The following is a 26,970-nucleotide window of genomic DNA, read 5'->3' as shown; positions in this document are numbered from 1 at the left end:
AGTACTGTAGTCAGTTTTTAATGAGCAGTGATGGGAATAACGGTGTTACCAGTAACGGCGTTACTTTTTTCAGTAACGAGTAATCTAACTAATTACTATTCCTATCGTTACAACGCTGTTACAGTTACTAACAAGAAAATGCGGTTGCGTTACTAGCTGTGTTCAGGTTACCGCAATTTATATCAGTAGCTGTAAGTAATCTGGGCGCTGCAGCTTTAAGCAGCTGTGCACGCTGCCGCGGGCAGCAATCACTTTCTGCCCGACGATCACTTTCTGCCCGACGATCACTTTTTGGCACAACACCTGGAGCTCAGGAGGCAAAACAATCGCACAAGTGCTGCTGTTTGACTGAGGAAGAATAAAGTAGTCGTGGTAAGCCAATGAGATGACCACTTAAAGACAAAGCAACAAGGTGACATATACCAGTTTATAAACTGTGTTGATAGGCCACGTAAAACCAGAGTCACGATAAACAATACATACACGTGTTTTTTCCTCAATAGTTTCGTCACATTTACTGTCTAAGGACAGAGCAGCGAGACCTCTCTGCTTATGACCAAAGAAACCCCCAAAAAGACAAACAAAAAACATCCCTTTTGTGTTGGTGGTAAAATGCACCATGCCGACCAATCAAAAATGATATGCCAACATGACATTTGGTTGTTTAGGAAGAGGGGGAAGTTTTAGCAGTGATGGCGAGAGAGAGAGAGAGAGACGGCATAAAAAGAGAGAGCGAGTTTTGAGATGTGAGAGATTTATGACGTTTAGTGTTTGGAGTGTGTACTTAATGTGCTGTCTTGTGTAGTTAATGTGTAGTGTTGTGGATAGTTTTGTGTTGTGTGTCAGAACAATGAGGCGAAAAAATATCACTTTTTCTATTCGGATTTTACGTTTTTTGTCTGATTTTAGATCAATTGTGTTAATACAGTAAAAATGAACACATGACTGTAAATTCAGACACGTGAGGTTGTGCTGATGAGACCAAACAAGGCAAACAAATAGTTTTTAAAGGTGAAATGTAGAGGAAACATCAAAAGTAGTTAAAAATGGCCAATTATACCCTGGACCCCAGAGTGGTAAACATTTTTTTTTAAAGTAACGCAATAGTTACTTTTCAAGTAATTAATTACTTTTAGAATCTTGTAACTCAGTTACTAACTCAGTTACTTTTTTGAAGAAGTAACTTGTAACTATAATTAATTACTTTTTCAAAGTGACTTGCCCAACACTGTTAATGAGTGCTCCGTGCAGGAGAGAAACAAGTGGCAGTTGGAAGTGGTCGGTCACATTGGTGTGACGAAAACACTCCACTGCCTCCGACATAGTGTGGTTATGGAGCATGGATGTTATCAGGGGGGCTGGAGTCTCAGCTGTGATAGAGTGAGAGGCAGGGTACACCCTGGATGGATCGCAGTCTGACGCAGGGCTAACACAGACAGACAGCCGTTCAGAATCACCCAGAGTACCTGGAGAGAACCTACACGAACTCCACACAGAAAGGCTCCAACCAAAAGACACCACAGAGTAAGTAGACTAGTTCAGACACTTAACACTTCACTAGCTAAACAGCTAGCATTGGTGACGGCTAAACATCAATAGTACTAGGAGAATGACACTCTCCTGGTCATCATGGCAGCCTCAGAATCCACTTCTTCCTCTTCTGCCCTCCCGATGTTAATAACATTTTTCAGTTAACTCTGTTAAACGTTTTTTCTGCATCTAGAGACAATATTGTTGTGGGTTGCGTCCTTCTCCCATACACTCTTGCAGTATTGCTCTGTCTCCAGCCTTGGTAGTGCTGTGCTGATGTTCCCCTGCCACTGTGAGAGCACCTTGGTTGGTTCTCTGGAGAACCATGTGCCTTCTATTTCTCGGGTATACCACATCAAGCCAAGGCTCTGAGTCTTTGCTTGGCAGACTCAGTGACATTACGTTCTTGTCCCCCCTTGTTACCCTACTATTAACACTAACAAAATGCACTCTAGTTTCTGTGATACTATCCTGCTTGGCTGCTGCCTCTAAACATGCGTTGGTGGTTCTCGGTGTGCGGAGCTGGATGCTCGGGTATGTACTGTAATCTGATTGTTCTGTAAACTGTTTGAAATGTTGTTGTTGTTTTTAATGCTTTGGCTGTATTTTTAGGTAAATAGCTGCAAATAACTTTGTTGTCTGTAAAACTTGTACAAAGGTTTTTAAAATTTACAATTTATTTTGTATTTCAAGATACGAAAATGATTTCTTGTATATGTTTGTGGTTTTTACAGTAAAAAATATAACTTTTTCTACTCTGGTTGTATGTTTTTTCTCTGATTTTAGATGAATTGTGTTAATACAGTATGTCAAAATGAATAAATACCTGTAAATTCAGACATGTGAGGTTGAGCTGAAAAGAACGACACCAAACAAGGTGAGGTAAATCGTTTTTAAAGGTGAAATGTAAAATTAAAAGTAGTCAAAAATGGCAGATTATACCCTGGACCCCAGACAGTTAAATAGAAACAGACAGTTTTGCATTTTGCAGCTGTTTCCTGCTTATTACACAGAAACTACCAGAGGTAATAAAGTGGTAATAACTTAGAAATTACCACATTATTACATTCTTGTTACCCTACTATTACCCATTTATTACCGAGCTGTGATAGAAAGTGCTAATGCTCTAATATATACAAACAACTCAGTTGTAAATAATGCAGTATATAACACAAACTAAATATATATGTTTGAAATTGAGTTGCCCATGTTATCAAACAGAAAACTTTGTTATTGCTGAGAGAAATTCCAAAATCATTCCCACAGGCAGGAATGATTTCCTGTGTCATTCAGTGGGACAGTTGGGGAATCTCAGTCTCTCACTGAAGGTTTTCCTGAGGCTAGCATGCATGTCGGGAAGGGGGGTATTGTCCAGCATTGTCCTTATCTTGGACAAATCTGCGTCTCTGATATTTCTTCTTCTTCTTCCTGTCCTTAGCGGGCGACCAGCGGCGGTGGTCTGCCGCGCAACCAGTACGCTGCTGTAGGTGCCGCAGGTTCTCTTGCTTGACCAACGATTATCTTCCACGCTTTTCGATCTAAGGCGATGGTTCTTGCCTGCTCGAGGTCAAGTCGAAGGGCCTTCAAATCATCCTGGATTTGTTTCATCCATGTCTTCTTTGGTGCATTTCGATGCCTCTGATACTACCTTAAGAAAGTCCAGTCCAGTTCAGTTTACTGTGTACTCCGAGGTATTTATGCTCCTCCACAACAACCACATCGACTCCCTGAATTAAAACAGGGGTCGCGGGTTTCTTGATTCCTATAAAGTCTACAATCCCTTCCTTAGTCTTTGCCACGTTGAGCTGCAGATAATTCTGCTCGAATCGCTTGACAAAGGAGTCGGCTACAGCCTGGTACTACATCTCATAGCCCTTACTGATGCATCCAACATCAGAGTCATCAGGAAACTTCTGAAGATGGAGGTCTCTGTGCAGTGGGTGAAGTCTGTGGTGTAGAGGGTGAAGAGGAAGGGGGAGAGGACGGTCCCTTGTGGTGCCCCTGTGTTGCTGATTGTCAGACACACAGTGTTGAAGACCCACATATTGTGGTCTTCCTGTCAGATAATCAACAATCCAGGACACCAGAGAAGCATCCACCTGCATCGCTGTTAGCTCATCACCCAGGAGGGTCGGCCTGATGGTGCTGAATGCACTGGAAAAGTAAAAGATCATGACCCTCGCAGTGCTCGCCGCCTGGTCCAGATGGGCGTAGATGATTGAGAAGGCAAATGATGGTTGATGGTGTCCTCAACTCTACAGTAGCACTCGTAAGCAAAGTGAAGGGGACTCTGATGTGGCTATAGGTCGAATCTAATGATGAGTCTTTCCTTCATGACGTGGGAGGTCAGTGCCCCAGATCTGTAATCCTGGGCCACTGGGACGTGGTGTCTTTGGTACAGGGACGAGGCATGATGTCTTCCCCAGCACTGGGACTCTCTGTGGACCCAGGCAGAACAATTTCTGAAAGACTCCACAAAACTGGGGGCAGACTTGGCTGAGTGGCATCGTCTTCATTTGTCTTTGAACCTGGCTGTGAGTGAAAGTGACAAATGAGGGAGGGGTGTCAGGACTTTCACGGGAGGCAGTGGAGTAGCTGTGGATCGGAGGCTGACTACAGGTAAGTTAATAGGGGGGGTGAGCATTACCTGTAGTGTTGGATCTGTTGAAAAACACATTCAACTCGTTTGGTCTGCCCCCAACTCCCCTGCTGTTAGTGAATCCAGTGATGGTCTTCATGCCACACCTCTCTCATGCTGCTCTGCTGGAGTTTCCTCTCTAGCTTTCTCTCAAAACTCTCTATTGCCCCCTCTGAAGGCCCTATGATGTCATTAGTCACCCATAGGTTATTATTTTAGTAACCATGGACAGTCCGAACTGGAACAATGGCGTTGGTGCAGAAGGTTATGTAATCAGTGATACACTCAGTAAGCCCACTCATGTCCTGAGTGTGTCCAGCCCTGTAGTTCTGCCAAGGCCTCCTCTGACCATCTCCTAATGTTCACAGGCTCCCCCTTCACAATAGACACGTAGCAGGGTGAGGTGAATCAGGTGGTGACCTGACCTACCCAGTGGGGGAGGTAGGAGGAACTGTGTGTGTCCTTGACATTAGCATGCAGTAGGTCTAAAATTCTCTCCCCCTGGTGGGACAGACCACGTACTGTGTAAAAGTTGGCACTGTTGTGTCCAAGGTGACATGGTTTGTAACCGGGCAGAGTGGAGAAGGTCACATGCAGCTGTGGAGTTAGCAGAGGGAGGAACACAGACAACCACCAAGATCACAGGGGTGAATGATACAGCCAACAGCGCACAATCCAGTGTGCAGACAACAAATGTGTTCTTTGATTGTTATGTCAGCAGAGCTACACCACCGGTTGTTAACAAAAGCATCAAGCCTGCCTTTCTACTTACCATTCGCAGCGCTGTCAGCCCGAACAGTGAGCAAGCTTTCCACAGATGCATTGTCATCGGGAATTTCCTGGTACATCCCTGATTCTGTGAAGCACATCAAGCTGCATTCCCAATATTCCCTCTGACTCCTGGCTCCTCCATTTTATTTGGTAGCGACTGAACATTGCCCATTACAACAGACAAGAGACGGCACAAGCTCCCTCGACTCTCTAGGTCTCACCGCAGGCGCCACGATCCCATTCTTCAATGAAAGTAACAGTTCTGCCACAACAAGGAGAAGAAAAACTGTAAAACTGAGAAGTTTTAGAGAAAACTAAAACAGCGAGCTCTGGGAATACTTAACCCAGCTGAATCCATCCCAGTCAGTATAAAAACACAGGACCATGTCTCATACTGTGTGAATACTTGTCCAGTATACTCAGGTATACTAAATTACCATCTGATGTGTGTTTGCGTATTTTTGTTTGTGTAATGTTGAACACACCAACACACACACACACACACTGCTGCTGTAGCTGTGCTGACATGTTGAACCGTCTGACATTAGACATCAGCCTTGTGAGTCATGTTTGTGCACATGTATGTTTGCTACACGATGTGTTAAACTGTGTTGCTATGGCTAAGCCTGTTCTCTGTTTTTCTGCTTATCTAACAGGGCAGCGAACGCCTCTTCTCTCTGACCATTTGGACGTACATGGAGACCCCCACTTGGCCAGGTCAGTGTGCCTGTGTCTGTTACACTGAGTCAAATGATCTGTATGTTCCAGGATTAGTGAGTTAACTGATACAATCTACTGCACAGCTACCACAGTGTGTGTGTGTGTGTGTGTGTGTGTGTGTGTGTGTGTGTGTGTGTGTGTGTGTAGCTGGCTGTCTTTGCCAGTGTGTCTGTGTGTGCACAGGGGGAGAATGTGCTGACTGCAGTCCTTTGGTTCTGGGCATGCCCATTAGAAGTGGCTATAAATCGTGAACGCAGTGCTCTCACTGTGTCAGCAGTCCAGCCAATGAATGGATATTAAACGCCACAAAAAAGCCTCTTTAATTCTGCCTGCATCCGCCACACCACTGCACACTCTTTGCCTCTTTCTCTTTATCTAACTACCTATCTATCCATCCACCTTTTTTCTCTCTTGTTTTCACTTCTCGACGCCACCCCGCCCCCATCGCCTCAGCAACATAAAAAAGAAGTGGGTGCTTCAGCCCTGCCAAGCTTGTTGGGGTGAAAATATCCCAGTAAAGACTCGGGTATCTATTATTTATCAATAGCTTCAACAAAATATTATTTACAGCTAGTTATATTGGCCTTTTCCTCAAAAAGATTAGCTTGTACATATTCCCCCTCACTATGTTGTTTATCAGCAGACAGGCGGGCTGTTTAAAGGGAGGGACTTCGGGTGAAGAAGAGCACTGAAAACATGGAAGAGCAGTTGTTATTTATTCAGAGACACTCGAAATATACTGTAATGTCTTCTTTGCCTGGGATCAAACCCTCAGTCGGGTGTGTTGCAGTGTTTGTGTGGTGAACATCCAAACGCTTGTCCGTGACTGTTCGTGAGTGTTGTAGTGCAGACTAACTGCTGGCAGTAAGCTCTCATTCCTAATGCTAACTGGATATTCTCTGCAACTCGCTGCTCGGCTCCAAACCTCCATGCTGTTCGATCATAAAAAATGTATTCGTATTTCGATTCAATTTTAGGTTCTGAAGCATGACCCTGGCTGTAGGTGTGGCCATCTGTGCTACTGGCACATCGATACCAATCTAATCGGCGCAGGAAAGATCAATGATAACCAGCTTAGATCAGTGGAAATGTAGAGTCGAGGAGGTTCGTCAGCAGCCTCGCTTGCTGCACACACGCCAGAGTGTTTCAAAATGGCTTCATTATGTTTGGCGACGAAGATTTTTGTGTTTGATGAGAAAAAAGAGCAGATGCAAAGGGTTGAAGTGTAGAATGTAGTAATTAAAGCGCTCTGCACTTCCTCCTTTGTCTCTGTCCCGGTTTGGCCTGATTCTGCTTCCATCAGTGTTCATCAGCAGGCTGCTGACTGGGCCCAGTCACACTGACACAGCAGCTAACTGGGAAGTTGTGTGCCTCAGTCAGATGCTCACTCATTTGTTTGATTCCTTAAAATTTAATTGATTTCACCGATTTGTCTATCGTCTTCATCATTAGTCTGTTTTGTGTATACCAGCTGCAGAGACATGGTGACGGCTTTCAGGGACTGCTCCTCGACTGTGAAACTGAAAACAGCATAAACTAGAGAACTCATCACTGTGAGTGATGTGCTACAGTGAGGCTGCGTCACTAGCTGTGAATGAGATGGCATTCAGATTGGTAACAGGAGATTAGACGACCATCATATAAATATCTGAGATGTTTGTTTATTAAATAAGCAGCTATTGGACTCCCCCAGATATGTGGTATGACTCAGTGATCACTTTATACCAGCACCGCACATAATTGTGCAGAATTAGTCATGACACAGGTGCAGGTCTGCAATCAAACCAGCCCGTTCTCACTCCCGAGGCGTAACATGCCGACGTTTTGTCACGTCCCGCGGCGTTCCTGAGGAACGCAAAAGGAGACCTTCGGCGTTCTTATGGTACGCGGCGGGTTATGGCCGAAATCCAGTGCAATGACGCTCCCGCGGTAATAGACGTTCCAGCCCTGTATTCCAGCCCTAAACCTAACCTTATCCCTAGCCTAACCATAACCTTTTTCCTGAGGTTAACCAGGACGTTAATTATGTTAAATAGCGTGTTTCTAAGCGATTTGAAGAAAAAGAGCGAACATGTGTAGATAGAGTCCATATGGTTCTCGTATTTCCTCATTTTTCCGAGGTCGTCATTCAGGAACGTGGTGGGTAGCCGAAAACGTAATATGTTGACGATTTGTCACCTAGCGTGAAATGTTACGCTTTGGGAGTAGAACGTGTTGATCAAACTGCTGCTTCTTTCAGAAGTTGGACACAGTTTCTGTTTGGACACGTTCTGAGAACGCACATCTCTGTTTTTGTGTTATTGGAACAAAGACTAAAACATAAGAGACTCTGTGGTGTATAGTGTTTTCTTACTTTATAAAGCTTTTGAAATCTGTGTGGTGACGGCTGCTCCTGTGAAGCTTCTCAAAATGAAACATTCATTAGAGCCCTTTGACTGGTTAATGGAAGCTTTGGGGAAAGTAGTTTAACCTGCGCTGGAATGTGATGTTTTATATTTGTTACATATTTTCTATTAGACAGTGACAGATTTGGCAGTTCCATACTATATACTGAGAAGTCGTAGACGTGTGGGCATCACTCACATATAACATTCAGTGAGAACGTCTCCAACAACCGTCATCCAACATGGCTGAAAAAAATGTAACAGCTTAGCACATGAGTGACTGTGGGTAAACCAGCGACCACGTCCTACCTGCTGAGTAACTGCAGAGCAGGTCAGCTACTGATTAGAAGTTTGGGGGTTCGTTCCCCGGCTGCTCCGCTCTGCAGATCTAATATGATGCATACACTGGAGCAGAGATGGGCAGTAACGCGTTAATTGTAACGTGTTACTGTAATCTGATTACTTTTTTCAAGTAACGAGTAAAGTAAGGGATTACTACTGCAAAAACAGTAATTAGATTACAGTTACTTTCCCATAGGAACGCTGCGTTACTGCGTTACTAAAACCGTGATTTTTTTGCGAGAATGTCTCATGACAGTGACGTAAGCGAGTGCGACGTTCGTGACAACAGCTGTGTGCAGATCAACAATGGATCATATATCGAGTGCAGAGAGAGTATGAGCGTGCAGCGTTTAAAGCATGGAAGTACTGACCTTACTTTGAGTTTGATTCCATAAAAAGTGACAAAAACATTAGTGTCCGTTGTGCGTGGGAAGAAAACTTCTTTTTACAGCGAAAAAACCCTAAACTTCCGAGCAAGCACCGAGTAGCTACGACGTAATGGGAAACTCACAGAGAAACTCGCGGATTCTTCCACTGACCGCTGCACACCTGCACCAGGGTAAACCTCCGCCTACCCCACTCCTGCTTTACAGGTGAAAATAGAGCAACAGGACCGCTAGTCTTTGACTTTATTTATTTTCTGCTGTGTTTTACTTGCATCTATTTGAAAGACTGAGTGTAAACACACAAAATATTTTATTTTATGTGCTGGAATGTGCAGAAAATAGGTTTAAATGTTAAACTAATTTCTTCCAGTCAGAGAATGTTGCAGATAATTAAATTTTTGCTTGATGCATAAAGTTAAAAGATTAAAACTAATAAAACAAGTTTTAAAAAGAGACTTTTCCATTTGATTACATTTTGTATGATGATTATGCAGAAAAAGTAGAATTGGGCTGAAAGATCTATCACTTTATCACCTATTCAGGTTGTAAATCGCATTGTTAAAAAGTAACTGAGTAACTAAGTAACTAAGTAATTAATTACTTTTGAAAACAAGTAATCAGTAAAGTAATGGGATTACTTTTTTGGGGAAGTAATCAGTAATTAGTTACTGGTTACTTTTTTCAAGTAACTTGACCAACACTGCCCTGGAGTGTGGATGTGTGTGAATGTTTAATGGAAAGCAAAGAAAAAAAAAGCTTGTATGAATGAAATATCTTTTATAAGATCCTTCGAGTGCTCAGGTGGAGTAGAAACATGCTTTATAAGAACCCGTCAGATACATAATTTGCTCTGGGATTAATAAAGGTTAATATTGATTCAGTCCATCTACCTCAGGCTGAGGTCAAAGAGTCTGAACAAACTCACAGCAAGCAAATGAGGCTGCACCCGGCTCGGGACGACACTCACAGGGGCCCACAATGCTCCAAACATCAGCCAGAGCTGAGTCAAAGAAAGAGGTTTGAAAAGCTATAATAGAGCTAATAATGAGCTGAGTCAGTCTGTTTGAGAAGGAGCTCCACGGCTGCCCAGTAACAGTTAGTGACCAGAGTGTGCAGGTAATCACAGAGCCAGCCCTCCTCATCACTTCATGTTGACGGTGCTTTGAGCAGCTCGTTCGCTTAAATCGTCTAAAGATGTTATTTCCTTCATTCCACTGCACATAGTATGGACTCATCCAAGACAATGGGATTAACTAATGATGGATCCCTGGTCCAGCAAACTAATCCAAACTACCTAAGGCAATGATGGGAGCTGATTACGCCTGCCTGGAATTAGTGGAATTCAACCCCATAGTCATTAGTAACAGGGAAACTATGAGAGGTTATTTGCTCCTCATTAAAAATTTAAGCTTGGCTTTAATGGTGATAACACAAAGCAACTGCCAAGTTGTTATAGGAGCCTTACATTATTAATAGAGATAAACAGTAGCATCTGTCACTAAAGACAAAAGACCGTAATGATGATATGACTGTTTTACTGACACACAAATGCATGAAATTACAAATACAATATATTTCACCCTGAAGAGGGTAAAAAGGCTCAGTGGGCACAAACTGTGACCACTTCACTCACAGCAGCACAGCACAGGCTGTAAAAGGTTCTTTTTATGTTGCTTAAAGTGATGCCCGGTTGTCTATGAACTGCTTTTAACACTGCTAGAAAGGTCGTTACAATTAAAGAAGTGCTGCTGGAGCACAGAGAAATGGAGAAGAATGTGATGTGAGAAAAAAGAAAGACGTCAGCACGACGAGCGGCAGAGAAGCTTTTAGCCTTACAGGAGTAATGTCCAATTACTGCTGTGTCTGAGGCCGCGGCACAAACTTCAGGTTATGGCCCTCTGAAATGGACTAATTGTCAGCTGCCGTGTATCACAATCAGCCAGTACGTCCTGTGAGCCATCCAGAGGAAAGGTTCACATTGAATATTCATGTTTTTGTATTGGTTATAATAGGCTCGAGCGCACTCGGGCAATGATTCCAAACATAATCATGAATAAGCTTTCCCACCACTCTGTCTGCTGTGAGCTTAGATGACCTCTGTTGATGCTCCTCATCATATCTCTGTGTACCGTTAGCTTTAGCTCGCTTCGTTGGGACTTCAGAGCTCGCCGTGACCTCATACAAAGCTTTTGTTATTAGTGTTGGTAGTAGTAGCAATATTTTTCCTATTAGCAAACAGAGACGTGTTCTTGCTTCTGAACTGTGACACTTTCAGCGTGGTTCTGCTTATTTACATTGTACGTAAACAACCACAGACAGTAATAACTTCTGATGGATTTGGATTGTTTACGTTTATTATTCATCACCACTTCCTGCCCAGCTCTCTGAATGTCAACAAAGGGACATTTGTCTCAACTATATTTTTATCTACAGTCTCAATGGTCACTAGAATTGCCAGCAATGATAAAGTCATCCAAACGGCCACAAGCAATTCAGTATTAGAGGCTAACCAAAGGAAGCACCGGTGCTTCTGCATGATTTGGTCTCAGAAGCAACCAGATGTACAAAACACACACATTCACAAGAAGGGAGCGACTAAAATCAGCAATTGGACTTTCACCAGCAAAACTTCGGTATATGGTTTCCATCAGGTCTCTGGAAAAGCCCAAAACGACCCACACACATGCGCACAAAAGGGGAAACGAGAGGAAGGAAGACCAAGACAAACAGAAACAGGGTCTGCGAGGACTGGAGGGCAGCTTCACTCTGAAACAGGCACAGAGGCCTTCGAATAACCGAGTTTCCAGATCATCCCGAGTATGTGAATAAACACTAAACTACTTGTTTTACTAGTGTCATGTCAGAACGTTATCCTTGTGCTGGTTTTCTTGGATATTTAAAAGCTTTGGACAGATTTCCAACAAAAACTGGGATTATGTGCAGAAACTTCAGGTTTGAAAAGTACAAACTATGACAGGTTTGGTTACTTTAATCTTTCACAGGGATCACGCTCTTCTTCCTGGACTCTCACCCTGCTGTCTCAGGCTAAACCACACTCAAAAAAATGAAACGTTGACTTTAATTAAAATTATTTTGTCTAAAGGTTCCAAGAAATTTTATTGTGTTAGTTTAAAGCAAAAGTCTTTAGGTCGTCTAATTTAATAAACTTTCATTAAAGTAACACAATCCTTTTGAAGTGATTTTATAAAACTACTTAGGATTAATTAACAAGTGATATTTAAGATATTTACCCAAATCAAGTTATGTTGTATGGACATGAATTATGTATTTACAGGTTAGATTTGTTTGTGAACACATTTCTTGTTTGTGGTATTTAAATGTTAAATTTAAGTTAGATTAATTAAAATATTATAATTTCAGCAAACTTGTGCTTTAATTAGTTTGACATAAATCTATTTTGTCAGCAGGTTCCACACAAATGAATTTAGTACAAGCCACTTATTTCTCTTATTTTCTTTATTGCCAAGACATTCATTGAACATTTCTTTAAGAAAACAGCAGCTGCACCACACAGTATCAGCCCATTAAGGTTAGTAACTAATAGTATGCACACAGATGCAGCACAAAGATAATGATTTTAAATTAAATGTCTCTGCCAGAAACAGAAGAAAAACATTTAAGATCACATAATAGGTTGACCACAAAACCTTTAACATGATTTAACATCATTTAATTCAATTCAATTCAATTCAATTTTATTTATATAGCGCCATATCACAACAAATGTCGCCTCAAGGCGCTTCATAGATACAGAGAAAAGCCCAACAATCATATGACCCCCTATGAGCAAGCACTTTGGCGACAGTGGGAAGGAAAAACTCCCTTTTAACAGGAAGAAACCTCCGGCAGAACCAGGCTCAGGGAGGGGCGGCCATCTGCTGCGACCGGTTGGGGTGAGAGAAGGAAGACAGGATAAAGACATGCTGTGGAAGAGAGACAGAGGTTAATAACAGATATGATTCAATACAGAGAGGTCTATTAACACATAGTGAGTGAGAAAGGTGACTGGAAAGGAAAAACTCAATGCATCATGGGAATCCCCCGGCAGCCTACATCTATTGCAGCATAACTAAGGGAGGATTCAGGGTCACCTGGTCCAGCCCTAACTATATGCTTTAGCAAAAAGGAAAGTTTGAAGCCTAATCTTAAAAGTAGAGATAGTGTCTGTCTCCTGAATCCAAACTGGAAGCTGGTTCCACAGAAGAGGGGCCTGAAAACTGAAGGCTCTGCCTCCCATTCTACTTTTAAATACTCTAGGAACAACAAGTAGGCCTGCAGAGCGAGAGCGAAGTGCTCTAATAGGGTGATATGGTACTACAAGGTCATTAAGATAAGATGGGGCCTGATTATTTAAGACCTTGTATGTGAGGAGCAGGATTTTGAATTCAATTCTGGATTTAACAGGAAGCCAGTGAAGGGAAGCCAAAACAGGAGAAATCTGCTCTCTCTTTCTAGTCCCTGTCAGTACTCTTGCTGCAGCATTTTGGATTAACTGAAGGCTTTTCAGTGAGTTTTTTGGACATCCTGATAATAATGAATTGCAGTAGTCTAGCCTGGAAGTAATAAATGCATGAACTAGTTTTTCAGCGTCACTCTGAGACAGGATATTTCTAATTTTAGAGATGTTGCGCAAATGGAAGAACGCAGTCTTACATATTTGTTTAATATGTGCGTTGAAGGACATATCCTGGTCAAAAATGACTCCAAGGTTCCTCACAGTGTTACTGGAGGCCAAGGTAATGCCATCCAGAGTAAGAATCTGGTTAGATACCATATTTCTAAGCTTTTCAGCGCCGAGTACAATGACCTCAGTTTTATCTGAGTTAAGAAGCAGAAAGTTAGTGGCCATCCAAGTCTTTATGTCTTTAAGACATTCCTGCAGTTTAACTAATTGGTGTGTGTTATCTGGCTTCATGGACAGATAGAGCTGGGTGTCATCTGCATAGCAGTGAAAATGTATGCTATGTCTTCTAATGATGCTGCCTAGGGGAAGCATGTATAATGTAAACAGAATTGGTCCTAGCACTGAACCCTGTGGAACTCCATAATTAACCTCAGTGTGTGAAGAGGACTCTCCATTTACATGCACAAATTGGAGTCTATTAGATAGATATGATACAAACCACTGCAGTGCAATACCTGTAATACCTACAGCATGTTCTAATCGCTCTAATAGAATATTATGGTCAACAGTATCGAATGCTGCACTAAGGTCAAGAAGGACAAGCACAGAGATGAGTCCACTGTCAGAGGCCATAAGAAGATCATTTGTAACCTTCAATAAAGCTGTTTCTGTGCTGTGATGAACTCTGAAACCTGACTGAAACTCTTCAAATAAACCATTCCTCTGCAGATGATCTGTTAGCTGTTTGACAACTACTCTTTCAAGGATTTTTGATATGAAAGGAAGGTTGGAGATTGGCCTATAATTAGCTAAGACTGCTGGGTCTAGAGATGACTTTTTGAGTAAAGGTTTAACTGCAGCCACCTTGAAGGCCTGTGGTACATAGCCGATTATTAGAGATAGGTTGATCATATATAAGATCGAAGAATTAATCAATGGCAGGACTTCTTTGAGCAGTTTTGTAGGAATGGGGTCTAAAAGACACGTTGATGGTTTGGAGGAAGTAATTATTGAAGTTAACTCAGAAAGATCGATTGGAAAAAAAGAGTCTAACTTAACATCAATGGAACTAAGAGTAGCTGTAGATAATATTACATCTGTGGGATGATTATTGGTAATTTTTTCTCTAATGATAAAAATTTTATTTGTGAAGAAGTTCATGAAGTCATCACTAGTTAACGTTAAAGGGATGGTTGGCTCAACAGAGCTCTGACTTTTTGTCAGCCTGGCTACAGAGCTGAAGAGAAACCTGGGGTTGTTCTTATTTTCTTCAATCAGTGATGAGTAGTAAGCTGTTCTGGCTTTGCGGAGGGCTTTCTTATAAAGCAACAAACTATTAACCTTTAAATGAACTGTTCACCTTAACAGCCACAATCCTGGACGGCATCCCATGACAAGCTTGTGAAGAACAGAATAAACAGGCTCCAGTCATTAGGTTAGATTTTTTAAAAAAGTAATAATAATAATAATAATAATAATAATAATAATAATAATAATAATAATAATAGTCTACTAATATTCTCAAAATGATATCACCATCCCAAATAAAACTTTAATAAAACATGCAAACATTATGGTCTGACAATTAAACAGTTTTCAGTTTTCAGTTTTTTGCAGCAGCATAACAGAACTCATTTAACACTTGCCACTGTCAGCATTTATTTTACCTCTGTATAGGGAAAAACTGAAGTGGCAAACATTTTAACATGGAAAGAATTGTTTGTTTTTAAAAGGCGACAAAATACACATTCATCCTGCATCCTCTCTCAATGAAACCGTTTAAATCTCAATACTTTGAATAATCTTTTAGACAGATTCCATGCAAATTATAACAATGTGACAACATTAGTTATTCAAGATTTGGTTTAATACAGATAAAAACTACACTAAAATTACCAACCAGGTATTCTTTGAAGAGGATGCTTCATTCAGGTAAAGAGGTAGTGCCCTGAGGACACACTCCCTCCTCTTTTCAGTAGCTTCATTCTGGAGAGAGTGACAGAGGTACAGAAAGAGAAAACAGAAATACTTTAGGATGACACATATATGCAAAATGAATGACATGTCCACTGCAGAGATACTCATGTACACAAGACCAATTAATGATCACATGGACATGAATAGTTAACCTGTGGGCAGGGTTTCCACCACATTATTTATGTCCATATTAAGCAACGGAGGGAAAGACAAACTAATACAGCATCTTTTTTTGCATTCCAAAATTGAACTTACAGCTGGCTGTTTACATGTGAAAGTGATCTTATAACGCCATAACATGTTGCTACGAACAGAAAAACGCACCTGTGTGGCTGGGGCCAAAATGTGTCTAATTTTCCTCCCTGCAGCGCCTCCTTTTTTCTTGAAGACTTTTATGAGCTATATATATTATATATACACTATACGTACACATATACATACTACTGGAGCCATTACAGCTTTTATTGTTATTTATAAAGATTCAAACCTTAGCCACACTGAATAGTCCGCCATTTTCTCTTTGATAACTGTCTCATTAGCAGTGTTGGGTAAGTTACTTTAAATTAGTAACTTAGTTACATTACTAGTTACTTCTATCAAAAGTAACTCGGTTACTTCAAGTTACTCGTTACTTTCAAAGTAACTAGTTACTAGGGAAAGTAACTTTGGTTTTACTCAGACTTCTCTTGTTAATGTGTTGCTTCCATAACTTTGCCAGTCTTCTAGCTTGCTTACTTGCCACAGTGCTCTGTGCCACCTACCAATAGAAAGGAAAAGATAATGTGCATATTTCCACGAGAGAAATCCCACGCCTGGACCGTCGTTGACCGCCACCATGATTCTAGCCTACGTCACAGCGTCATTTGCGCTTTTTACATCCAACACAAAAACTGCAGTCGTGATGCTTCAATTGTACTCAGAACTCTGAAATTGTGCCTTCTGAATAGGAAGATGTAGGTAACAGCAGACTGCAGATGAGCTGCATACAGACCGGCCGCCATTATAGGAAAAATCATAAAGCCTTTGAATGAAAACAAACGCTGTTGTGACAGTGATGTTCACTGTTCTGATGGTATATATGCATCAATCTATCAGTCGTTTGTTGTAAGACTCAGATAATTATTTTTTAAAAGCGAGACATTTTAAATGAGAATAAGAAAGTATTTCTTTGTGCCCCCCTCTCCCTGTTAATGCCCTACCTGCCCCCCTGGCAACACTTTGCTAGACCCACCCCTGCACAGTTACCAGCTGTCAGCTACTTAGAAAAGGATCCTGGTGTTATTTGTCTCTCAGAAACAGTTCATAACTTCAACTCATCCATGTCACCTAAAAGGTAAACCTGTTTCTCCATCACCTGTTCAGCTCTGATGATTCAGTAAGGACGTCTCCTGGTTTCATCTTCATGTTTCCCTCTCACCACATATCCAAACCATCATGACCAGCAGCTTTACAGCTGTGGCTCCAGCAAACATCAGCTGATACTAGAAAGTAATATTAAATAAATTCTAACAACAGCTGATCAAGCTTAAACGTGCTGCTGTTGTTTAGCACGACATCAGCTGGTTTGTCTGTGAAGGTTCTCAGTCATCCAGGTCATCGTAGTCAAAGGAGCTTGCAAAGAAAAGCGTCTGGACTTCTTTAAGTTACTTGAAGACGTTTCACCTCTCATCTGAGAGGCTTCTTCAGTTCTAAGGTCAAATGGTGGAGAGTCCCAGATATAACCCTAGTGGGAGTGTCCCCCCACAGAGGGACAAAAGGACCCCCTGATGATCCTCTAATCGCCTGAGCCAAGGTGTGGAACTGGGTGTGGGTCCCAATCAGCCAGAGTTTCGGGTGGGTTCATTGTGAAACCTGGCCCCACCTTATCATGCGAATTCCTGAGGTCAGATGGCCCAGGGTGTGAGTGGGCATTAAGGCGTCTGGGAAGGGATCTCAAAACTGGATTATAGATGGCAGAGAGTTGGTGTCGTAAACCACCGCCTCTGTTCAAAGATGGTCGCTCACAGTGGACATAGATGGCTTCTTTCACTCCTCTTTCAAACCATCTGTCCTCTCTGTCCAAAATGTGAACATTGGCATCCTCGAAAGAGTGACCTTTGACCTTTAGATGCAGATGGACAGCTGAATCTTGTCCTGTGGAGGTCGCTCTTCTGTGTTGTGCCATGCGCTTGTGAAGTGGCTGTTTGGTCTCTCCAATGTAGAGGTCTGGGCATTCCTCGCTGCACTGTACGGCATACACCACATTGTTAAGTTTGTGTTTTGGCGTTTTGTCTTTCGGGTGAACCAGTTTTTGTCTGAGTGTGTTGCTGGGTCTGAAGTACACTGGGATGTCATGCTTGGAGAAAACCCTCCTGAGTTTCTCTGATACACCGGCTACATAGGGGATGACAATGTTGTTGCGCCTGTCCTTCTTATCCTCCCTCGCTGGTGTCTGATCTTCTTTTCTGTGCCTCTTTGCTGACTTTAAAAACGCCCATTTGGGATAGCCGCACGTTTTGAGTGCTTCCTTTACATGTGTGTGTTCCTTCTTTTTCCCTTCAGGCTTAGAGGGAACATGTTCTGCCCGGTGGTGTAGGGTCCTAATTACTCCAAGTTTGTGTTCCAGAGGGTGATGGGAGTCAAACAGGAGGTACTGGTCCGTGTGTGTGGGCTTCCGGTAAACTTCGATGTTGAGGTTGCCATTCTCTTCAATGTGCACAGCGCAGTCCAGGAAAGGCAAACAGTCATCCTTCGTGTCTTCCCTGGTGAACTTGATGTTTTTATCCACAGCGTTGATGTGCGCAGTGAAGGATTCCACTTCTTGTGTCTTGATTTTGACCCAGGTGTCGTCTACATATCTGTACCAGTGGCTGGGTACTCTTCCTTTGAAAGAGCCAAGAGCCTTGCTTTCCACTTCCTCCATGTAAAGGTTGGCTACAATAGGTGACACGGGGGAGCCCATGGCACAGCCATGTTTTTGTCTGTAATAGCCTTCGTTGTATTTGAAATATGTAGTGGTGAGGCAGAGGTCTAACAGTGTGCAAATCAATGATTGATTTGATGATTGATTTGCACACTGTTAGACACGAAGGATGACTGTTTGCCTTTTCTGGACTGCGCTGTGCACATTGAAGAGAATGGCAACCTCAACATCGAAGTTTACCGGAAGCCCACACACACGGACCAGTACCTCCTGTTTGACTCCCATCACCCTCTGGAACACAAACTTGGAGTAATTAGGACCCTACACCACCGGGCAGAACATGTTCCCTCTAAGCCTGAAGGGAAAAAGAAGGAACACACACATGTAAAGGAAGCACTCAAAACGTGCGGCTATCCCAAATGGGCGTTTTTAAAGTCAGCAAAGAGGCACAGAAAAGAAGATCAGACACCAGCGAGGGAGGATAAGAAGGACAGGCGCAACAACATTGTCATCCCCTATGTAGCCGGTGTATCAGAGAAACTCAGGAGGGTTTTCTCCAAGCATGACATCCCGGTGTACTTCAGACCCAGCAACACACTCAGACAAAAACTGGTTCACCCGAAAGACAAAACGCCAAAACACAAACTTAACAATGTGGTGTATGCCGTACAGTGCAGCGAGGAATGCCCAGACCTCTACATTGGAGAGACCAAACAGCCACTTCACAAGCGCATGGCACAACACAGAAGAGCGACCTCCACAGGACAAGATTCAGCTGTCCATCTGCATCTTAAGGATAAAGGACACTCTTTCGAGGATGCCAATGTTCACATTTTGGACAGAGAGGACAGATGGTTTGAAAGAGGAGTGAAAGAAGCCATCTATGTCCACTGTGAGCGACCATCTTTGAACAGAGGCGGTGGTTTACGACACCAACTCTCTGCCATCTATAATCCAGTTTTGAGATCCCTTCCCAGACGCCTTAATGCCCACTCACACCCTGGGCCATCTGACCTCAGGAATTCGCATATAAGGTGGGGCCAGGTTTCACAATGAACTCACCCGAAACTCTGGCTGATTGGGACCCACACCCAGTTCCACACCTTGGCTCAGGCGATTAGAGGATCATCAGGGGATCCTTTTGTCCCTCTGTGGGGGGACACTCCCACTAGGGTTATATCTGGGACTCTCCACCATTTGACCTTAGAACTGAAGAAGCCTCTCGGATGAGAGGTGAAACGTCTTCAAGTAACTTAAAGAAGTCCAGACGCTTTTCTTTGCAAAATCCGCTGGTTTCCTGTTTCTGGCGCAAAGTGGGCGATAAACAAACAAGAGAGTCGATCAGCTGATCATTGATCAGTTTCATGACTGAAGTAGAAACAGGAGAGAGAGGGGAGAGAATGAGAGAAGAAGAGGCAGCTGTGCAGCAAAGACACAGAATAACTCCAGCTTTGTGTCTTTTTCATTGTAGCTGAAGTCCGGGCAAACTGTTCCTTTTCAGCTCAATACAAAACGCGTAATATTGTCTCTGAATGTGGGACGATTCTGTTTTTACAGGACGGTAGGCAACTCTACTAACTAACCTTATGAATAAAATAAAGTTCACTATCAGTAACATCACAGCACTCACCCAGCTGTATAGAAACTGCTAGCAATAACATATAACATGCTAGCTAGCACGCAGCACGAGTTATTGTAACTGACTGTAAAAAGTCAGCACAACGAAAATAAACTCCACCTAAACTTGGTTTATATCTGACCCAGATAGACTGCAGGTCATAACTTCTTACCTGAAGTTCAGTTCACCGCCTCGGCTCCTCCTGCCTCCCCTTTCCCTCCTCCACCTGCTGCCTCCACCACTTGCTAATGTTACTGAATCTGTGGAAGCTCCACGTTGCCACCACACGAAGTAACGAGTAACGAGCCTATCTAAATCCCAGTAACCAGTAACGTGTTCCTGGTTTTGGCATAGTAACTAGTTACCGTGCTCGTTACCACAATAATAACGTAGTTACTGTAATGTGTCACTTAATAACGCGTTAGTCCCAACACTGCTCATTATGCTTCTTCTTGACCTCAGTTAGAAATGCCAATCTCTCACTTTCAAGGCTGTCCTGGGTCTCTCCAGCCGGATAAGAAGGACAAAAATTTACCTCTGCCTTTCTAGGTTTTTTGACAGCATATGCTGGGTGATATCGATCAGTTGGTTTGTGCTTCAGGGAATTAATGCTCAGTTCTGGGCACTCCAAGTTTCTAAGCTTTGTCCTATAATTTGCCATCTTGTACTTGAGGCTAATCTTCCATCCATAGAAACCACTGAAAGTCTAATGTCTAATGTCCCCCTGAATATCAAACTGACGTTTGGTCTCATCTGAAAGATCCTCCACAGACTTTGGCATGCTCGATGCTATCGTCAGTTTTTCAGTATTGTTGGAAGCAAGGATGATCCGCAGTTCTACTGGTTCAAACATCATTCGATTCCGTGCTTCAGTCTAGAAAAGAAAAAAATATATACATGAACATAAATCCAGTAACTATGTATAAAATTGAAAGAAAACTTCTGACTAATCTCAACAAAAAGACAGATTAAAGGTTTTCTTGTCTAGAAGATGTACGGATGGGCCTAACAGTCACAGGGAGTTAGTGGCTGAACATCACAATAAAGCCAGGTGCTACTTTAGGTGCTTATGCCAGTGAGATTAAAGTGCATATTGAGTAAGCCATTAATTACAGCTGTTTACTCACATATTCATTGTGTGCTTTTGATGTAAGGATATCTTTTCAATGTAACCATTCGAAGGGGACCAATGAAGTAGTCATTTGATGAGCATCAACTCTTGATGCTCTTGATGCACTTCAACTCCAGCTTTCTGTGGATGTAATGAGTGTGATAGGCAATCAGCAGTTGATGTTTCCTTGACAGTGTTAGAGCAACAATCTTAAAACACTTTGTATGATGAGCCACTTCCTTGAAAAAACTGTGTTTTCCCTCAAATCGCATTGTCCATAATCCAACAAGAGGGCCAAAGCATCGGATCATCTGAGGTTAATGTTCCAAGTAGTGACTCTTTGGCAGAAGGTTTTTGTTGGGAAATGCTTCTTGATATTTCTCTCTGTGATCAGAAATTTTGAACTGAAGATATCCAATTGAGTCTTCTGTATGGATCTGGGCAACAGCAAGTTCTCCTTTAAACCCAAAATGATTTCCCACACTGGATCACCATCAGGTATAACACCTCCAATCAAGAAGGGCAGCAGTCTTAACAGAGTCCAGTTTTAAGCTGCATTGCATATTGAATTTTTTCTTAAAAATGTTCGTGGAACAATATGTGGACGGTTTGTTTTATCTTTTCCCTTATAGGAAAAACTGACAATCACTTTCTTTAAAGAGTCCAAAGTGATGTATTTTTTGGATATGAACATACCCAGACACTGTGCAAGCTCCACTGGAACAACACCTTCCAAAGGATTGTGGAGTATGTCAGGTGGATATCCAGTTGACACATGAAATTGAGAAAGATTTTCCGTCAGCACACACGGCCTTTTTACTCCAACACCATGTTTTCCACTCTCTACTGCATGTTTGACATGTTCTTTGTGCAGCTCTTTGGATCGAAGACTAAACTCTCCAGAAAGTACCGGTTTGGTCTGAAAGTCGCTGAAGCGTCCTGTGCAAAATCGACAAACATACGCTCCTGAAAAGCTCTCCACAAAACCTGCAATCCCACGAGCACCTAGATTGTCTGCAGCTACACACTGTACCGTGCCTTTTATATTTTTTCCAGTCTGTGGGACAAATACCCCATGCTCCTCCAAGACAGCCAAATCACACAAAAGAGGTTCAAGCACTTTTTCACTTTACCCATAGTCTTTGACGTAGCTGCTTTTACACAGTATTGCCAAGTAGATGGATGACAAAGAGGAGTGTTGGTCTTGGGATAAGTTGCTTAATATTGTACACAAACTTTGCGCAGTACACTGCACAAAGTTTGTGTTTCTTTTTTGAAGTACCGAGAGGGTTGCATACTTCAAACTCATCAATGTAAAGCATCACGGTAATTCTCAATTCATCAGCAGACAGGAACTGATTTTGTTTAAAAAAGTCTCCATCTTGAAATGATCTGTATTCTTGTTGCATAGTTTCAGTTTCCTTGGATTGAGCATTGTAGTTTTCTACTATGTCATCGACTATACTGGTGTTGTAGGGCCTGCAGTAATGGTATATATTGGTCGGTATGGTTGCTCTCCTTATCCAAAATATATTCAATTGGTTCGACTACATGGAACTTTTTGCTGAAGTACTGTTTCCGCTTAAAAGCAGTCCCAAGAGGCCTCTCCCTGCAGAGGCCAAATCCTCAATTTCTTTCACATTAAGATTAATATGACTGCTTTGTACAAAAATCGGTAACTATGGCATTTATTGCAGTCAGGGATGCAGAACTCATCAAGAAGTGCAAGTCCTGCAAAAACTCATCCACTGCACTGCTTGCAACATGGAGTACATTTTCCAGCTTAAGCAACATCACTGCAAATTTCTCTTCCATCATCCTCTCATCACTTTTAGAGATCCCTGCCTGAGACAAATCTTGCACTTCCACCTGACCTTCGTCGAATACTTCACTGTCTTCATGTTCCCCCCCTTCAAGAGCTGGCCTTTTAAAACCTCTCTTACTGCTACTATTCCACCATTAAAGTCACTGTAAGAATAACCAAGATCTATTTTTATGTGATTTGAATGTTCCATAGATGTTTGTCCTAAATGCACAACCCTTGAACACGCATGGGACCGTTTGATTTCAGATGCAAATTTATGTGAGTAAAATACTCCTTTTCAGAGGTAACTTCAGAGAATCCACAAACATGGCAGCTGAATGTGGCAAGTGACAATGTTTGCTGTGATTTCTCTCTGTTACGAACCCTACAAAAACAGGACCTGAGTGCATGACTTGAATGTGCATGGACGACTAATATATGGGCAAGGATACGGGCGCCAGAGCCCATAATCTGGATGTTTTAATCTATGTTTAAATAACTGGCCCCTAGTTGAGGTCTTTGCACTGCAACCTTTTCACTGCCACATTCAGATCTGGAGAAGAAATAAAAGGGGTGGGTCAACTCAAAAACTCAAAAGTTTTCTTTTGAAAAAGTATGACAGTTCACATACCACATGCAAGCTCAGCAGCACCACATACACCACATCAGTATAAGAAGCAGGTAAAGGCCAGGATCTGAAATTTAGAAAGCAAAACAAGAAATTACAATAACTTAAAAATTATTGATTTAATTACAAGTAAATAAAATCTTACTCAGAAGAAAAGCGAGAGGTCGACACTGCCATGTGCTAACTTTCTATAGAAAAAATTATCATCAGGTCTGTCGACCTAAAGTAAAGTAATGATCAGTAAAGTAACTGGATTACTTTTTTGGAGAAGTAATCAGTAATTAGTAACTATGTTGGTTTAAAAATGGCTGTGGTGATTAACGTGTTATCAGAAGTCTCCTGTCTGATATAAGAACATCCAGCTGCTGCTGTCACGTTCAGCTCAGCTGGCTCCACCCTCCTCCCTCTAAACCTTGTTCTTCTCTGACTTTTCTCTCTCTCACTTCTTTTTATGTCTCTCTCTCTTTTTATTCTCTCGTTTATCATTTTGACAACAGCGCAGCTACTTTTGTGAAATTGAGAAAAATGTTTAAGTCAGCTTTTCTCTTTTCTCCACATACCTACATCCATTCCTCTTGGCCATTAAGATACATGTTTATGACTGTGTGCATGTATATTCACTCTGTGTGTGTGTGTGTGTGTGTGTGTGTGTGTGTGTGTGTGTGTGTGTGTGCACTCTTAACAGAGAGAGTGGAGCAGACAGGAGTAATTTCTGCTCTGCACAAAATACTTTATATGATACTTGTAGACGATTTGACTGCAGTGAACCTCCTTAGAGTTTCCTGCTTAAGTTTAAACACACATTCAGACACAAACATTTAGACACACACACACACACGCATACACACGCATACACACACACACATGCATACACAAACACACACATGCATACACAAACACACACATGCATACACAAACACACACACTCCACAATTCATATCAAAGAAAAAGAAACAGACTGATTTGTAAAGTTATTTTCTCACACAAAAAAACAGGATGTTCACTCACAGTGTGTGTTAGTTCACACAGGTGTGTGTGTTAGTTCACACAGGTGTGTGTGTCTGCATGCCAAATATCCTTGGGCAAGATACTAACCCCAAATTGCTCTCCGATGCATCCATCGGAGTATGAATGTGTGTGTGAATGTTACTTAGAAAGCACTTAGAAAAATGTGCTTGTGTGAATGGGTGAATGTACAAGTTGTGTACAGCGCTTTGAGTGCTCAGAAAGAGTAGAAAAGCGCTATATAAGAACCAGTCCATTTACCATTTACATGCTCCACATAGCTCATTTTCACTCACGTTTGCAACTTTGTACTTTTGTGTTAGTCGCAGCAACAGAACTGGAACGTAAGCGTTTTCGGCCATTTCAATGTGGACGCACAACTCTGTGAAAATGACTGAAAGTGTGGACTTGGAGCGTTTTCAGTCGAAAACGCCGTTTTCATATCTATCCGGGCCAGTGTGGACGTAGCCTTAGTCCTGGCCCTGGGAGGAGACAGACGTTTGAAATCTGGGTATCCTGGTAGCACTGGGCAGCCCTCGAGTCCTGCCAGCCGGACTGATGCCAGCATCATTACCTTTTTAATTATGCTTGATCCGCTGTGTCCATGTGGAATTCCCAGGGTTGCAGCACAAGAGGAAACGTGTTTTAATAAATGTCAGACTGGATCCTTATTGGCAGCTGCTTGCTTCTGCTGCTTCATCACTTCCACTGTAGCACCTACTGTACTCGACTGCAGTGTGTGTGCAGATATGCAAGTTAGTGTGTGCAGGTGAAACAGTTGTTTGTTCCTGCTCTCTGCTCTTTGTATTTAACACAATACAAATGCAGACATAAGTGACACATTTGTGAGTCTGTCCCTGAACTAACACAGCCTCAGCATGTTTGTGCTCTCTGCTCATACGGGCGTCATGTTGTCCCTAACAACAACAGTCACTTCAAACTGCATTCGATTTCTTCATATTTCTTCTTGCTGCAAGTAGGGATGACGTGGGCCGCGAATGGCCCCCAGGCTGCGAGTTTGAGACCTCTGATCTAAACAGTCACAACTGTTTTTGTGTGTTTGTTTGGTTTTTGTGTAAGATAAAGGAATTATTAATTACGTACGATGTTTGGACTGAGCTGTCTGATACAATCATGATTTTAGTAAAGAGAGAAAAGACTGAAATAAGCGTGTTTGGGTCAGTTGTTTGATGCCTGACCTACAGGATTAGATGTGCTTGAACAAACAGTAAACCTGACCTGATCTCATAGAGCACAACAAAGTGCAGTTATGAGCCGGCTGCTGGTGCATCGTGTGATTGTATTCTTCACTTTATATTTGCACTGTTCTTTATCCATTAGTTGATCAGTTCTGTTTATTTTACAGGCTTGTCTGGAATGAACATTGCATTTAGGTTATAAACTCAGTGTTACATGACACCATTTCATGCTACTGTCCCAGTACAGCTTTACATGGATTAACAGAAGAAAAAAGTCCCGGGCTTATACTCCTGCAACAGATGAGTCCACAGATGAATGTATCATCCTCAGACAAAGTACCTGTCAAGTATTACTATTATTAGTGTTACAGATGTTAGTGGGTTTATCTACATGATCATCGTACACGTTCACTCGAGCTAACCCAAGTTACTCTGTCCACTGCATGTAAATCTGCCTGTCACAGCGAGTGAGACGAGCCCTGTGGAAATAATAAAGGAGGATCCAATCCAGTAGTGAAGGTGGTTTATTGAACACCAAAAATCAAAACGGACAAACGGCAAACGGAGAAAGAACTAAACTACACTGGGAACAACTAACTACTTGAACATGAACCAAAACACGAACCTGAACATGAAGGAAGATAGACGATGGTATATGACGGTGACAGCAGGGAGAACACACGAAAGGAACATGGTGGATACACAGACTGACCAGCAACTACAATGACAGAAGACGCGACTTAAATACACACAGAGAAACACAGGGAGATTAAACAGGTGGGGACACAGCTGGGAGTAATCAACAAGACGAGACAGAGGTGAACACACTCACATGAGACGCAGACCTTCACGATAAAACAGGAAACAAGAGATCACTACACGAGGACACAGAACTAAACTCACACAAAACATGACAACAAAAACCCCAAACCAGAATCACAGTAATATAATATATATATAATATATAATATATAATATATATATATAATATATAATATATATAATATATAATATATAATATATATTATATATTATATATATATAATATATATAATATATATAATATATAATATATATTATATATATTATATATATTATATATTATATATTAATATATAATATATAAATATATAATATATATATTATAATATATATATATATATATATATATATATATATTTATATATCACAAATAATCAAAACGGGAAATTTGGATGATGTCACTACAGAAATTAATTCTGTAGTGACATCCCGGTGGCTACTTGGCGGGGCCTGGCGCCTGCTGCTCGGTCAGGCCTCTTCCGGGGCGC

The 26,970-nt window shown here is 41.9% G+C and overlaps 1 protein-coding gene across 3 annotated transcripts in view; it reads left to right on the top strand.

The window, feature by feature from the left end:
- The window catches only part of rbfox3a (RNA binding fox-1 homolog 3a), a 518,942-nt gene that overhangs the window by 205,756 nt on the left and 286,216 nt on the right, over window positions 1–26,970 (top strand). For all 3 annotated transcript variants that reach the window (XM_085171379.1, XM_085171377.1, XM_085171380.1), the window contains exon 3: window positions 5,596–5,656. In XM_085171379.1, the coding sequence (XP_085027505.1) occupies window positions 5,635–5,656 (22 nt within the window). In that variant the 5' untranslated portion in view covers window positions 5,596–5,634. The remainder of the gene's footprint in view (window positions 1–5,595; window positions 5,657–26,970) is intronic.

The sequence above is a fragment of the Neolamprologus multifasciatus genome, chromosome 8, assembly GCF_963576455.1.
Source record: "Neolamprologus multifasciatus chromosome 8, fNeoMul1.2, whole genome shotgun sequence".
NCBI lineage: Eukaryota > Metazoa > Chordata > Actinopteri > Cichliformes > Cichlidae > Neolamprologus > Neolamprologus multifasciatus.
The sequence above is the reverse complement of the archived record's forward strand: the minus strand, read 5'-3'. Positions and strand labels throughout refer to the sequence as shown.